At 40.8% G+C, this 15,054-nt stretch overlaps 2 protein-coding genes and 1 long non-coding RNA gene across 4 annotated transcripts; 1 reads left to right on the top strand and 2 right to left on the bottom strand.

Moving 5' to 3' along the window:
* Nucleotides 1–583: 583 nt before the first annotated feature.
* On the bottom strand, nucleotides 584–1,659 carry LOC147134766 (uncharacterized). Its single transcript, XR_015090160.1, has 2 exons — nucleotides 1,465–1,659; nucleotides 584–816 (listed from the first exon to the last, which is right to left on the bottom strand). It is a non-coding gene; the product is annotated as an uncharacterized LOC147134766 (long non-coding RNA).
* Nucleotides 1,660–4,827: 3,168 nt separating this feature from the next.
* On the top strand, nucleotides 4,828–10,264 carry nosip (nitric oxide synthase interacting protein). The gene is made up of 10 exons (XM_086056717.1): nucleotides 4,828–5,083; nucleotides 5,298–5,373; nucleotides 6,011–6,116; nucleotides 6,526–6,607; nucleotides 6,876–7,011; nucleotides 7,098–7,249; nucleotides 8,325–8,441; nucleotides 9,045–9,115; nucleotides 9,216–9,324; nucleotides 9,927–10,264. The coding sequence occupies exons 2-10, from the start codon at nucleotides 5,304–5,306 to the stop codon at nucleotides 9,996–9,998; spliced, it is 915 nt and encodes a 304-aa protein (XP_085912843.1). The 5' UTR covers nucleotides 4,828–5,083; nucleotides 5,298–5,303; the 3' UTR covers nucleotides 9,999–10,264.
* rcn3 (reticulocalbin 3, EF-hand calcium binding domain) lies at nucleotides 9,740–14,924 on the bottom strand. Of its 2 annotated transcripts, none has more exons than XM_086056716.1 (8): nucleotides 14,792–14,924; nucleotides 13,683–13,917; nucleotides 12,808–13,001; nucleotides 12,562–12,734; nucleotides 12,306–12,366; nucleotides 12,118–12,209; nucleotides 11,610–11,717; nucleotides 9,740–10,435 (listed from the first exon to the last, which is right to left on the bottom strand). In XM_086056716.1, the coding sequence occupies exons 2-8, from the start codon at nucleotides 13,895–13,897 to the stop codon at nucleotides 10,328–10,330; spliced, it is 951 nt and encodes a 316-aa protein (XP_085912842.1). In that variant the 5' UTR covers nucleotides 13,898–13,917; nucleotides 14,792–14,924; the 3' UTR covers nucleotides 9,740–10,327. The 2 variants fall into 2 exon arrangements, with proteins under 2 accessions (XP_085912842.1, XP_085912841.1); XM_086056715.1 differs by lacking the exon at nucleotides 9,740–10,435 and adding an exon at nucleotides 10,541–11,282.
* Between the last annotated feature and the right edge of the window lie 130 nt (nucleotides 14,925–15,054).

The raw sequence follows: 15,054 nt of genomic DNA, 5'->3' as shown, positions 1-15,054 counted from the left end.
TCTTCGCATCTCACACACCCCAACAGCATCCATTCATTTTCTATCCTCTTATTCTGTCCTCTGTCAAGGGGAGCAGGCAGGAGCCTATGCCAGCTGACTTTGAGAGAAAGGCGAAGTACACCCTGGACAGATCGCCCGTCACTCGTATTCTTTGAAATGCTCACCTTCCATTTGTTTAAGACCCAGTTATCTCCTTCTAAGTTTTGTCTTTTTTTTCTTTACAGCCTGTTGTCTTTTCCTGATTCCAAAACCTTGCTATATATCTTGGGAGTTGAACTGTCTTGAAGCCCCAAAAGGCTTTGTTCCCTACAATGGTCGGCGGTCTAGTGAGTCACATTGCACATATAGAGGCAAACAACTATTCACACTGCGATTCGCACTTTCACTAAGAACTAAAATTACACACACTACCTGCATGGAAATGAAGCTAGTGACCCACTTTCACCAACAGATCAAAGTCATTCATTTGCCTGTTTTTTTGTTAGACTCAAAGCAAGAAGTATGTTATGAAACATCAACTACTGTTTTGAGATTAAACACATTTATTACAGTTTATGACTGAACACAGACCAAACATGAAAAATATAGTATCATATTTTTATTGCTCATTGACATTTGCCATCAAAATGTGCTTGTATTACAATTGAATCTAGAATAGGCTTCCTGTATTTTTCAGTGTCCACATTTTTTCCACAATATGCATGACAGAAGTGAGACGTCCACCTTACGAAAGGAACGCGGTGCCGTCTTCACCTTCCTCTTTTGTGTATTTGCTTTTAACAAATCCTACAGTCCTATGATGATCACACCATCCACCTGTCACATAGTATCAAGAGTGTAACATGATTTTAGCCTTGTAACAGAAGTGCACTCAGTTTCTTACAATGTAAAGTAATCAATAGTATCATCAGTATCAGCATCGACGGAGCTATGAATTTCCAGCTGTTATTACTTGGAACAACTCCCCCCAAACCAGTCCAGCGTCTGTGTGGAATCAAGACACTGGTACAAGGATTGGGAGTAGCCACACCAAGAAATCAGAAGCTTGTTATGCTAGCACACAACAAGTAAAGGATTGCAATTATTCTTTAGATATAGTCACAAATACCACATTATAAGATCAGACTTGATTTCAAACTGGGAGGTTAATCAGTTGTCAAATGTAAAATTAAAGAGTGTTTTTATTTATTTTTTCTAAATAAAACAAGACCACTCAAAATACTTATATGAAGATAAATTACAGGAAGCACTGTGTATATATACATTATGTACATACTTAAAGTATATGTGACAAAGAGGTTAACCAAACATTCTAGATAAAATACAGTTTAGAAAACATACCTAATTACACACATGCAGCAGATGGTATGATATAATTTCACAATTTATCCTGTCGACATAAAAAAAAGAAACAGAGCTCACAGTCAGTTTTCTAGTGTGTAACGTTACCAACGGCCTTCTTACCTCCTGAAAAACATGCAGTACAGCAGAGAAGTATTCAGTGCAGCCTCCTTCCTTCTGCCTTTCTCCTCTGTCCTTTTCCCAAACTCTTTTCTACTTCTTGGAAGCCCCCCTCACTGGGTCAAAATCACAGTTGATCAGAGAAGGGACCAATAGCGAGCGAGGCGGCTGGGTGAGGCACTTCCTCTGTGACAGGAAGCCAACAACAAACACCCAGAGACCATGGAGGGGGTTTGGTGGAGGTAATGAGAGATGGAGATAAAGAGATGCAGATGTTTGATGGCTCTGAAGCTCTCGGGGCCAGGAAAAGGTCAATACGGACATCTAACACTGGCATTGCTCAAGCTCTGTCTATAAGGTTGAAGGACTGTTACAGACAGGTCCATAAGTATTGGGACATGGGCAACAATCCTCACCATTTTGGCGCTAGACACCGCCACAATGGATTTGAAATGAAACCAACAGGAAGCTGAAAGTTAACGGCAAACTTTCATCTTTAATTTGAGGGTTTAAATCCAAATCTGGTGAACGGTGTAGGAATTGCAACAGTTTGTGTACAGTGTTTGCCTCCCACTTTTTAAGGGACCAAAAGTAATGGGGTAAAATGAACAATCATAAATTAAACTTTCACTTTTTAAGACTTGTTTGCAAATACTTTACAGTCAATTACAGACAGAAATCTAGAACGCATAGACATAACCAGACGCCGGATTTCATCTCTGCTCAGTAAGTCTTCTACTGCAACCGTCTTCGGTTAATGCTTGCTCTTGAGGCATTTTGGCATCAGTCTTGTCTTCAGCAAGTGAAATGCAGGCTCAATCGGATTAAGATTAGGTGAGTGACTTGGACATAACATTCCACTTCTTTGCCTTAAAAAACTCTTTGGTTGCTTATGCAGTATGCTTCGGGTCACTGGCAGTTCTCGACAGTTTTACCTGGGGTGGCGAGGGGGTGGCAGGAGGTTCAGTTAGGGGGGGCCGTCACCCTCACTGTAAAACCATCTATGCTTCGGGTCATTGTCCATCTGCACTGTGAAGCGTCGTCAAATGAGTTCTGAACTCACTAACTTCGCTGACGAGGTGATACAGGACCTCAGAGAAAAGGAGGTTCCAGGGCCAAATACTTGGATTTTAACAACTCTTAAAATTCTATCAAAGCTGTTATTTTCTTTACATTTTAAAGTTCCTTTTATGTCTTCTGTGTTATTTTCGACATTCAGTCTTTTTGGTGGGTCATCTAAAACAGATTCTTGCCAGGAAATTTGCCATTGTTAAATTATGGAACATCTCACTGCCTTTAATCTAAGGGAAATGGCCTCTAAAGTCTGTAAATATATTTCTAATGCAAATACGCAATTTACTGAAGGGTGTGTTGACGCAGTTAACTCCGGACAGAATGAGTAGCAGGCATCAGGACGGGAAGAGATTGCTGGCAAATGGGCAGGGTGCTGATGCGGTGATATGGTATGTTTGACAAGCTCAAGAAGTACAGATAAACAGGAGCTAAATGCTCTTGTTAACTGCAGGGTGGGCTCTCCATGGGGGATTGTTGTTTATGAAGGAGGTTTAGTCACTCTTTTTTTTTTTGTTTATCTTGGATCGCATCCTTTAGCACTGTCACCACATAATTAACTCTTCGTTGCTTTTATTGTGTCACCATAGCAACACAATTGAATATGTCTGCCCATAACAGTATTGGATTTGGTCTAACATTGACTTGACACAGAGAAATCCCATTCGCTGTCTTGGGCTGCATGTAGAAGGGGCAAGGGTACCTGAGCTGATGTTGTACCTAATCAGTCTCTTTCTGCTGCAAATACTTTTTTTTAAAAATCTAACATAATGATAACATTAAAAAATACTAATCACAAAAATAATAAGTTAGCTTGTATGTATGCCTTTGCTGCTGGATGTAGATTCATGCGGAGGGTGTGGGGGATACAGGAAATTCACAGTAACATAGGCAGGAAATGCTGCTGTTGAAAGGCAGACAAACACGTTTTCTAATGCACTCAGGACAGTTTTCTCATCAGCAGAATGACATTCAAAAGTTTCAAACTTTCTTTACAGACAAAAAACTGAAGATTTGGCCAGTTTTGTCACACATGTAAGTGATGACTGAAAATGCTAAATGATTTCTAAAACCATGATGTAAGGGTTTTTGAGGCAAAATCTGTGATGAACAAATACAGTAGCTGCATCTTTTGGACTTTTGTTCCATCAATTATCATAAATCTATAAAAACTATGCATACGGCTATAGCTTGTGTAGGAAAGAAAGGACTGCTTGCAAAATAATTCTGTTGATGTGTCTCAAGTGGAAATTTTTTGCTATTTAATAAAATTTGATGACAACTTTATCTGGTGTCCTTTCCCTCTGAAATTGAGGTACAGGTACATACGACACGTGGGAAAACTTACAACCCGTATTGTACATGAGCATTGTCCTTTTAGAGGTCTGTTTAGTCTGCAGTTGTGGAACAACAAATAGGATTTTGTGCTACGCTACCACAGAATAGTGTTGAGTATATTGATAAATTTACACTGTGATCTCAGAAGAGAAAAATAATGCACTAAAACAAACAACAACAAAAAACACAAAATGTGCCTCTGGAAAACCGGAATACAATAGCTTAATGAAAAACTACAACTAAAGCTACATGAAGAACAAGAATAGACGGTAGCGAAGAAGAAAATATTTTGGGATCTGTGCTATTATCAGTAACAACCATTCAGTAACCATCCATCTGTAGTGCTTATCCAGATCACTCGGGCTGCGAGTGTGCTGGAATTTATCCCAGCTAACTTTTAGTGGAAGGCAGGGTATGCCCTGGGACTGATTGCCAGCCAGTTGCAGGATACATATCTAGACGAACAACAATTCACACACACATTCACTCAGAAGGACAATTTAGACTCTTCAATTAATCTAACATGCATGAAACCTGTGTAGGCTACCTGGAGAAAACCCAATCAAAACTCTGCTATGAATGTTCCACACAAAGAAGGCCGGAGCCCAGATTAAAACAGCCAATCTCAGAACTCTGAGGCAGATGTGCTAATCACCCGGCTACCATTATTTCTTGGCCTCTGGACCTAAATAGTAAAACAACCAAGATTGCAGGCTACATTGGTACAGACTTTTTCCATTTGTTTATTTATGTTTATTTATTTAGTTTCAAAATGCTATTCGTTAATAGCACATGTTGTATATTGGGTGAAAAATTGGTTGGGAAATGAGTAATTTATGATTCCCCCCCCCAGTATACAGTACGTGCATTGTCTTTGATGGGAACGTTACCCCCACCAAGATGGCTGCCACATAGGCACGTTGCTTGGCCTGGCTGCTGCTTATTTTAGTCTTCCATATATCTGTGATTAAAAAAAAAACCCAACAACAACAACAACAACAATCGAAGAGCCAAAAGGGAAATAGCAGACAGAGACGGATGGGGCGAGCAGCAAACAAATATTCAACATGTTTTTGTTTGTATTTATTTTGTAATACACTCAGCTGCATGTCCACTAACTGACGTTGCGCTGGGACGTCAAAATGATGCGACAGCAACGACGTACTTAACGGCGCGCCCGAGTAGTGTTAGAAAGCAACATTTCTGTTGATTGGTAAGTGAACAATATAGTCCGCTGTATAAAAAGCCCTATGTTGTGATTCGAAAATAGGAAATAAGTGGAAAATTGCGAACACAGCCCGTGTATCTAATCTCATACCGAAGTATCTTTCCGTGTTATCAACGAGCTGCTAGCTATAACTACAACTAGCATTGTAAACATTGCAACTATCCTACAACTTTTGTCTTTTAAACTGGTCTGATTAAAGAATATAATGACTCGCCACGGGAAGAACTGCACAGCTGGAGCCGTCTACACATACCACGAGAAAAAGAAAGATACAGGTGAGAAATGTGTCTTGACTAATTCAGCTAACCTGTTAGATGAACATTGTGCCCCTCATCAAATTAGGATACGAAACGAAATAGTATTAATTAACAATGCCTGTAAAAACAGCACATGAACGATTGAATTAGGGATATAGAGCCACTAATTCACGACAGGTCTATTGTTCTTTACTTTATGGCATTTTTTTTAAATTTGAAAATTCCTCTCTGCTTTAAAGTTAAACACTAATAGGCAAAGCAGACAAATGTGTCCAAAAAAAATATTCTGTCTGTGACGGATTTCCTTGTTATTGAAAGCATTAAGTGGCCAAAAATAGTTATTTTGTTCACAATATATTTTTTTTAATTAATCGGCTGGTTAATTGGTTATTACAATTATTTTTTTTTAACAATATCGGAATCAGCATCAGTCTCAAACAATCCATATTGGTTGGTCCCTCGTGATATCACATTAATAAAATAAAAATGTTTCTGAAAGGAAACTCAAGCGTTTCTAAGACATCTACTGGGGTGAGATCATTTTTTTGAGCACTGGACTTAAACAGTAGTCGATCCCGTGTCATGCATTGGCAGCACACACAATCTAACTGAAAGAAACTGTGTGAACTTGTTTGTATGTTTCTATCCTGCTCAGCGGCATCCGGTTACGGCACGCAGAGCATTCGCCTGGGCAAAGATGCCATCAAAGACTTTGACTGCTGCTGTTTGTCCCTGCAACCCTGCGAGACTCCCGTGGTCACGTATGTTTCTCACCACACACAGCATATAAACAGACATTGGCTTTCAAAAATATTCACTAAATGTATATGTACCGACCCTTGTGAGGAGAAGCGGTACAGATAATGGATGGATGTATATGTACCGGTAGTTTATTGGGACTCCGTGTAATGGAACAACACATGTGGCGCATACTTGTGGAGTTGAAAGAATATGATTCATGTTTTTCACATTAAAAAATGAATTCCCTCAAGGGCTAGGCATTCCTACAATTACTGTTGCATATCAAGTCCTTCTGCAGACTTGGATTATAGGTTCATAGAAATTTAATTTGGAGGCGTTGCAGAGATTTTATTCCGGCATTGTAATTTTAATTTGGTTAATTGACAATATGAACATGAATGTAAGCATCACCTTTTTTGTTGTTTTCAGTCCAGATGGCTTCTTGTATGAAAAACAGGCTATTCTTGAATACATTCTGCATCAGAAGACAGACATTGCCAAGAAGATGAAGGTAAGTTTCTTGACGTTTGTTGTTTTTATGCATTTATTTATTTTTTGGGTTGGGCAGCGTTGTCTCAATTTCTATTGAGTGACGACAGAAGGAAATAGCCACCATTTCGCCCAAAATCAGTTGAGGCTCAGCTCCCCTCAGATCTCAACTGTTGATAAGCAGTATTGAAAATGGATGGATGAATGGGTTTTACTTTTTTTTTTCCTGTTAAAGTGTAAATGATGAAACAAAATGTTTTGTTTTTTAAGTTCGCTGTACTTTCCTGTAGGCATATGAGAAACAAAAACAAGCTCAAAAGAATGACAGTCAGCTTGAGTCCAAGTCAGAAGAAAGGCAGAAAGTGGAGAAGTTTAAAACCAGAGAGAACAGCATCGTATCCAAACCCATCAACCCTTTCATTTCCGGTACGTGTGTTGAGATACAGCAGTGACACTGTAGTTTCTGTTGTTGGGAAAATGCATGAACTTGTTCAACCGTGTTTCCCCTGAAGGGCAAAGCAAAGTAGGTGAGAAAATCAGGACGGACAGTCGCTCATCAGCATCAACCTCCGCTGCTTCAGTGGCCTCCTCCAGCCAGAATCTGCCCAGCTTCTGGGTTCCTTCTCTGACACCCGAAGCAAAGCCCACCCTTCTCAAGAAACCGGTGAGTGGCTTTGACTATTCAAGCTTATTTTGTTTTATGCATGTCTTAGATCAAGAGACTATAAGTCAGACGTGCTAACCTCCAAGTCCACGATGTGCCTAAATAATGCAATATTTAACACACACAAAAAAGCCTTCTCTACTCTAAATGATAGTTCCCCTAAAATGGTTCAATGTGAGATTTTGTTTTGTTTATGGGCATTTCTTACGCTAAGTGTTCATGGAACAAGTGTATTTTTTTCTGCAACCAGTGTACTTGCGCCCTCTGCTGGTTGCTGTCAAGTGGTGTAAACAAATACAATTCAGTAGTTTCACACAGGCGGTCGACTTGTTAGCACGTCCGCCTCACAGTTCATAGTTCGTGGGTTCGATCCCGGCTCCGGCCTCCCTGTGTGGGGTTTGTATGATCTCCCCGTACCTGTGTGGGTTTTCTCCAGGTACTCCGGTTTCCTCCCACATTCCAAAAACATGCATGGTAAGTTGATTGGACTCTCTAAATTGCCCCTAGGTGTTATTGTGAGTGCGGATGTTTGTCTCTGTGTGCCAAGCGATTGGCTGGCGACCAATTCAGGGTGTCCCCCGCCTACTGCCCGAAGACAGCTCGGACAGGCCCCAGCACGCCCCGCGACCTTTGTGAAGAGAAGCGGTATCGATAATGGATGAATAGTTTCAGACAAATAGACAAATCTTCCATATTAAGTGTTGTGTTGTCAAGTGGGAAGTACAGAACTGGGAACTCAAGCGTTTTGAACCCCTTAAAATAATTATTGTGATTGAAATTCTGGCAACCAAATATGGTTCCTTGCCCTCAAAAATGGCTACTGAAAGTATTTCTCTTGCCCAGCAAGTACATGCACATGCTTGTTGTGTGAACACAACCTCATTTCAACCCGTTTGCCTTCAGATTTGATTTCATGATGACCTTTGTTTATTTTGTGTATTGGCATGCGAATGAAGACAAGTTGACCTCCGAATCCAAAGCTCATGCATGGGTCTCGAAATGCAGCAGCGAGCGTAGAACTAACCTTTTTGTTTAACACTTTCCTCTCGTTTCATATTTCCTAATGTCTTCTCAGAGTAAGACGGTGTTGTGTCCGATGTCAGGACGACCAATTAAGATGAACGAGCTGATCACAGTGCGCTTCACCCCGGTAGACCCGAGTCTGGACCGAGTGGCCCTCATCAACCGCCAGGTGAGTTTTGAAATGGCAAAGGAGCATTTTGCCACAATTGAAAACAGTTCCCAAGTGTCTTAATAATGATAGCAATAATTAACAACGCATATTACGCAACAAAATTCCACCCTGTCTTGCTGAAAGTGGCTCATTAGCACTGTCTCGTGCAAGTGAGCAACTAGACATTCCAGTCTGCTCTGTATAGTGCTGTAACAATGGCAAGTACGGATTTTGTTACCAAGCTGGGGGGGGGGAAGCTATGGCATTGAACAGCCAAGCAGGCAGCTTGAAGGAGAAGAGCCCAGAGTGCCTATAAAGACAATAAAAGCATTTTCACTCAAGGATCCTGCAGTTCGTACGCTCCACTGTGGCTATGTGGTTCATGGACACATCACAAAAGAATGTCGACAACTTCACAGATCTATGATGTAACAGTTGGGCAGAAGGGGGCCTCGGGTACCACAGCTGCCCCGCGCTGAGTGCCTGTTGTCACTCTTCACACATGACTACATGCAGTGTTCTTATTAAGACCATTATTCTCAGAATTTTTAAACAACAGCTATATATGGTTGCAGTTCCTACTATATTTTTTTGTATCAACCAGTGATTGTTCTCCCACAGGACAGGTACGTCTGTGCAGTAACAAAAGACATCCTGGGCAACAGCGTTCCCTGTTCTGTGCTGAGACCTTCGTGAGTCGCCGAGCCAGCGTGTCTTTACACGGTCTCCCGCGTGTTTACAGGGAAAGATTCCGCAAAGGTAGTCTTACACTTCTCTCCGTGCTATGCTCAGGGGGTGTGTGGTAACGCAGGAGTGTGTGGAGAGACTCATCAAGATGGACATGATGGATCCCGTGAGCGGAGACAAGCTGTCTGACAAGGACATCATACCACTGCAGAGGGTACGTCTACAGTCAACATAATGTACCGTAATTTCTTGAATAACACACACCAAGAAAATTGCCTATCAAGACAGACCCTTTTTTTTTTTTTTTTTTTTGGTCCTCATGTATTATACGCTTCCCCGATTTGCTGGTATCCACACTAAAAAATTTAAGTATTATTTAGTGATGGGAGAATGAAGCTTCAAATTCGCTTCATGAAGCACTAGTATTATTTGTGAAGTATAATTTAGTAGATTGTGTTTTCTTGTGTTCAGACATGTTTTTTGTTGCATAAAGAGAAGTTCTCTTACCTCGCTAACAGTTTTGGCTGTCGTCACTCGCGCCTTCACAGAACTGTCAACGCTTCCGTGTGTGAGATGAAATCCTCTCACGTGATTTCACAAAACCGAAGAATGTTTCTTACCCTCACAAATTTTGCCATAAAGTAATAACAATATAATGGTGACATTTGTGGTATATAAGTGGTATATATATATACAACACCCAACCCTACGGAGTACACCCTCTATAACAAGACACGTTGCATTCAATGTAGTGGAGATCTTTAGATGAATCACGCTGAGTGTTAAACTCATCTTGATTTGGTCTTTCTTTGACAGGGTGGGACAGGCTTTGCAGCTGCTGGTGTAGAGCTAAAGGCCAAAGAAGCTCGTCCAGTGATGCAAGTGTGAAAGGTGATCTGGTAATTAGTATTATAGGCTCTAAAAATGTGTTTTTGAAAATTGTGAAAATGTGTCTCCCCAAAATTTGTTTTTATGGCATGTGATAGCTTGACCATGTTTACTATTATGGTCATTTAGAAGCAGCTATGTAAGAATGTTTAGGAGAAAGAAAAAAAAAAAATCACTTTTCATCTGTCATTCTATTATACATACTGTTCATGCCATTACAAGAGTCTCTTGCTTATTGGTCAGTTGAATAAATGTGCTCTACCAAACATCTTGCTGAATGCATTTTGATTGAGAAACACATCGGTCACAATTGTCTGTGTTATCGATATTCATAGTTCGTCATGGCCGTCGACTTCCATGGCTCCATAGTCTGTGATGGTGCTGATCTTGATGAAGTCGAGTTTGTCTAGCATCTCAGACAGTGTCAGTAGTCCATCCTGACAATCACAGAACAGGGAAGCAAAAAGCAAAAGCAACAGTAAAAGCAAAGATGTGGCTGCAATATGACGAGTATTCAATGCAGGATTAAAAAAAAAACCAAAAAACGTAGAAAAGTTCATTTATTTGCCCAATCAACTGTAACAGTTCTTTTCTCACAAACTTCTTTTAGTAGCCAATGTTAGCATGCCTCCGACGTACCCGACAGCAACGTAGTAAGAAAGTTGTTACAACTCAATTCAATACAACTGCTAAAAATCTTTGGCTTGAAATGTTTGAAAATCATTTCCATACATGGGATGGTCGACAGTAAGTTCGGTGCTGAAAATATTTCAAGTACAGCGCCTCATAAACAATGAAGGTCAGTGGAGTGTACGTCACCATGACGGTCTCAGATATTCAGAAATGTTGTGACCACGTTCTAAGCTCAAACTCAAAACACACCGTTTCAGTTTAATATCAGTGCACGGCGAACGATATCCACAGTTTTTGTAACACTTCCTAATTGAAATATAGCTGGACTGTGTTCAGATGACGACAGTAATGCTATGTGGGCATAAAAAAAAAAAAAAAAAATCACCTGTAACCACATACACAGTATGTGACTGCATGTGGAATAGTTTCTGCGAGCGTGATACTTGTCGTGCAACCGGTGGCCATCACACACAGACCTCATGTGAGCAAACCTAGTGAAATAACATGAACCCGGATGAGCTCCGCTCGGAACGGAACAACTCATCAAAGTTCGTCGTGACTCTTTGTTAAATCTTCTCCATAATTGGTGGCCTGGCTGCCCACAAACATGTTCCAGTTGGCCAGGATTTCCCGCTTGGTTATTTTCTCATCCTGACGATTGATGGCCGCATTGCATCCGACATTGGGTGTGATTGACACAGAATGGGATGGAGGAGATGCATGAAGTCATGAAAAGGAAGAAGGAAATTAAGACAGAAGACAGACAATTAGTGTTAATTAAAACTTGATTAAGTCACAATTATTTATTATTGTAATTATTACAGGGTTGATGATCCCATGTATCTTTTTGTATCATTCGGCCTTTTTTTAAAACATTTTTTTTAATCTATTGCAGCCAGGTATATGAGTTTCATCTAAATCTATCATCCAGGAGCTGTATCAGCCTTTTCCTGGTATGTCTGTATGTGGCAGTGTTACCTTGTTGGTGTCTGTCTCGTGGATCAAGTGTTTGGCTTCATTGTCGGCGTGGTCGACTTCTCCGGGCAAAATCCAATGGGCCACCTCATTGAAATCCATGTAACCATCCTGTGTGACATGTGACTTGCGTTACTCTGAGGAAGTGACCGTGCACTGATCCAGTTTCTATACAGCGTCTATGATTCCTATACTAGCTGACTGAGGACAGAACGGCAGCTACATGGACCTTCAGCACTGTAGCCTGCTCTATTCTTCTGAAGGAATGTTGTCTAGTTCTGATTAAACTTGAGTTTACTTACATCTCTGATTTCAAACATAGTAAAAATGTGTTGACCAGTGTAATAGGTCTGGACATGTTTTATCCTTCAAAACTATAAACTCTTTTGAACTTAATGCTGTATTAGAAATTTTCCATTACAAAGATGAATTCTGGTTTGTATTGGCATCTTGGTTTTTGATTCAAAAACAAAATATTGATACAGCTCTTATGATACATTCAGTCCTTTACCTTGTTGGCATCTCTGAAATCAGTGAAATGTTGCTTCTCAGTCTGGACCCATTCAGGCTCACTCTCTCCATCCTCTGGTGTGTACATGTCGCCTATGGGCAGTCGCAGCGCACACGACGCGCACATTACACTCAGTCTCCAAGTTGAGAGGGTTCATCAGAGGAAAAAAAAAAATGCAGGTCGCTTACCGATGTATTCTGCTAAGCTGATTTTGCCATCCCCATTTTTATCAATGTCCTCAATCGTTTCCTAAAAGAGATTTTTTTTTTTAAAACTTTGAATACCTTTTTCTCAGTCGTAATTGTTCTGACCAGAGACACTGGAATTACTCTCTTGTAACTAACCAAAGTGCTCCACTTCACTATTGAAGGCCACAGAATATACATACTAGAACACACATGAAATTTTCCATTGCACGTATAGTTTTAAGTTATAATTCTATACCTGTACAACCAAGTCCTTCATGTAATCAAACTCCTCCGGGTGAAGGAAAGCAGTGAACTCCTCGCGCGTGGCGATCCCATCGCCGTCACGATCGGCGGTCTTGAAGCGTCTTTCATCTCGGGTGAGCATGGACTTGTAGGTGGCCTTGTCCTCCACGTCGTCAAACTCCTCATCTGCAAAGATAGACAGACAGGGGTCACATATTTGGAGAGCTAGAGGAGGTTGAGTTTTTTTCTTTTTCTTTACCAAGATAGAATCCATAGGTGGTGTTCTTGTACTCCCCCCAGGCTATTTTGTCATCTTCGTCCTTGTCATAGTCCCTCCAGTGTTTGTTCACATTCTCCTCAATGTACCTCCTCTGTCTGTGTTTGATCCAATAGTGCAGCTCTTCATGATTGATGAAGCCATCCTTGTCTGTGTCAATGCGGTCCACAATTTTCCTGTAGGGAGAAAAAGGAAGACGAGATCAGGTTGGAAAGTAGTACTTCAATTTTCCTGACCTTTTTTTTTTTTAAATTTACAAATTATACTGTAAATCACAATTAACAACCCCTATTTTTCATGGAAAACAGTGTACATTGAATTCACCTATTCACAATTTTTTGGGGGGAGGGGGGGGGGGGGTGGTGGTGGTTAATATTCTTGTTTATTCACAAAAAAAAAATCATTCGTTTTTGTAATTTGACCAAAGCAATAAAAGTATTACTTTGATCCCTTGTGACATCTTGGTGTCAATAAACTAGATTCAGGTGAGCCGAGGAGGGCTTTGCCACCCTCTTGTGGCATCTGTAGGCAATTGTAATTTTTTTTTGTGGGCGGGGGGTCAGTGACAATTAGCGTGGGCAAAACAATACTGTACTGTATTTGCAATTTTCTACGAGCGAATTTTCGGATTTCATTTTTCACCTAGCCTTTGGTATTTGCTGAAAAACTCAATTAGTGAAATTTGGTCATTAGGCCGAAGCCCTGTCTCATGTAAAAACCTTGCTTTGTCTCTGTCAGACTCTTTACCAAACTACTTGTTTAGGTAGCAAGGAACATGACACAAAACCAGAGGTCCAAATTTCTGTTGAGGCGCTATGTGTGACACTTGCTGTGATGCTGACATAAGCAGAACTTACGCCAGTCTGTCTTTACTCTCCTCAGGGCTCAGCTGGTCAAAGGTCTTTGCCTCCTCTTTACCCAGGAAGGCCTCGTGGTCGTACTGAAAGTCGTGAGCATCGTTGTGGGCGTGGTCGCTCAGGTCGGCGTGGTGATGGACGCGTTTTTCCTGAGCAGGCACAGCGAAGGTGGCTGCAGCCAGGAGGTAGAGGGATGCTAGCGACTGCAGCAGCATTGTGTGTTAGCTGTCTGCAACTGAGGAGGGAAATAGTGATATTATTACATTATATTTCCTTAGCAAAATAGCTATGCTAAGGGGATTTCACAGCAGCGGTGAATGTTTCTGCAATTCAAAATTGACCATGATTAACTTTACAGCTATTGTTTGGGGATCCACAGTTTGAGTCGCATATGTTGAGTTTATATTTGCCACCGCTTTTTTATGCATCCAAAACATGAACAATAGTGCATGGCCAACAGAACTACATGCAATGTCGTGACGCTCAGTTGGTTACATTGAATGAGTTGTTTGGAGAGAAGGGACACACCCAATGCTGTAGTGTCAAAGTCAGGAAAGAAAACTTAAGGACAAAGTCAAATCAATCAGGATGTTAGTTTTGCTTTCATTGACAAGTGAAGCGAATCAACTACATCAAATCAAACACTAGTCGAACGACTCTGATGTCAACTGTACACTCTTTTTTGCTTGCTCAGTAATCTCCTAGGAGCAAATTCCAAACGACCACTTGACAATTTGCAGTAAAAGTACAAAAATTGATTGGAGGAGACCAAACCCTTGGCCAGCACTTAACTTTACTAAGCATTCCTGTTGAGTGACGACAAAAAATGTTTTATTTCACCTTGAACTAACAAAAACATCGTCTGTCATTTGAATTGCACGCTTAGGTTTCTGAAAAGAGGAACAGTGGTTCGAAAAGCGTTGCCATCCCTCCCTTTAATCTAGAGTAGTGTCTATCTTGACCCCCATCACTACGAACTTCGTCACTTCAGAGCTGTGCAAAAGGCAGCCTACACAAGTTTAGAGATTAAAAACAAGGCAGCGTTTTCTTTTTTCTTTTTTTTTAAGTTTATCTTATGAACTAGAATACCAAATTTCTGAATAACTTACCACCTTCTTGCAAGTTTCTTGCGCCACCTAGGTGATGTTTAGCGGTAAGTAGAAAACTCTGTCCGCGTTGGCACTCTGTAGCTTTTAAATATCGCTGTCAAGGAGGCGGGCTTTGTTGTTTAAGTAACCAATGAAACAGCGCAAGGGAAGATGTTTAACCAATCACATAACGATGTTCATTGTGCTCATTCTCATTGGCTGTTAACCGCCACGTAGTCACGTAAGTGGGAACTGCCTTGTAATTGAGATTTGCTGCTACGACT

Source organism: Filicampus tigris, chromosome 16 (assembly GCF_054856515.1).
Source record: "Filicampus tigris isolate MCC_2025a chromosome 16, RoL_Ftig_1.0, whole genome shotgun sequence".
In the NCBI taxonomy this organism is placed as follows: domain Eukaryota; kingdom Metazoa; phylum Chordata; class Actinopteri; order Syngnathiformes; family Syngnathidae; genus Filicampus; species Filicampus tigris.
The sequence above is the reverse complement of the archived record's forward strand: the minus strand, read 5'-3'. Positions and strand labels throughout refer to the sequence as shown.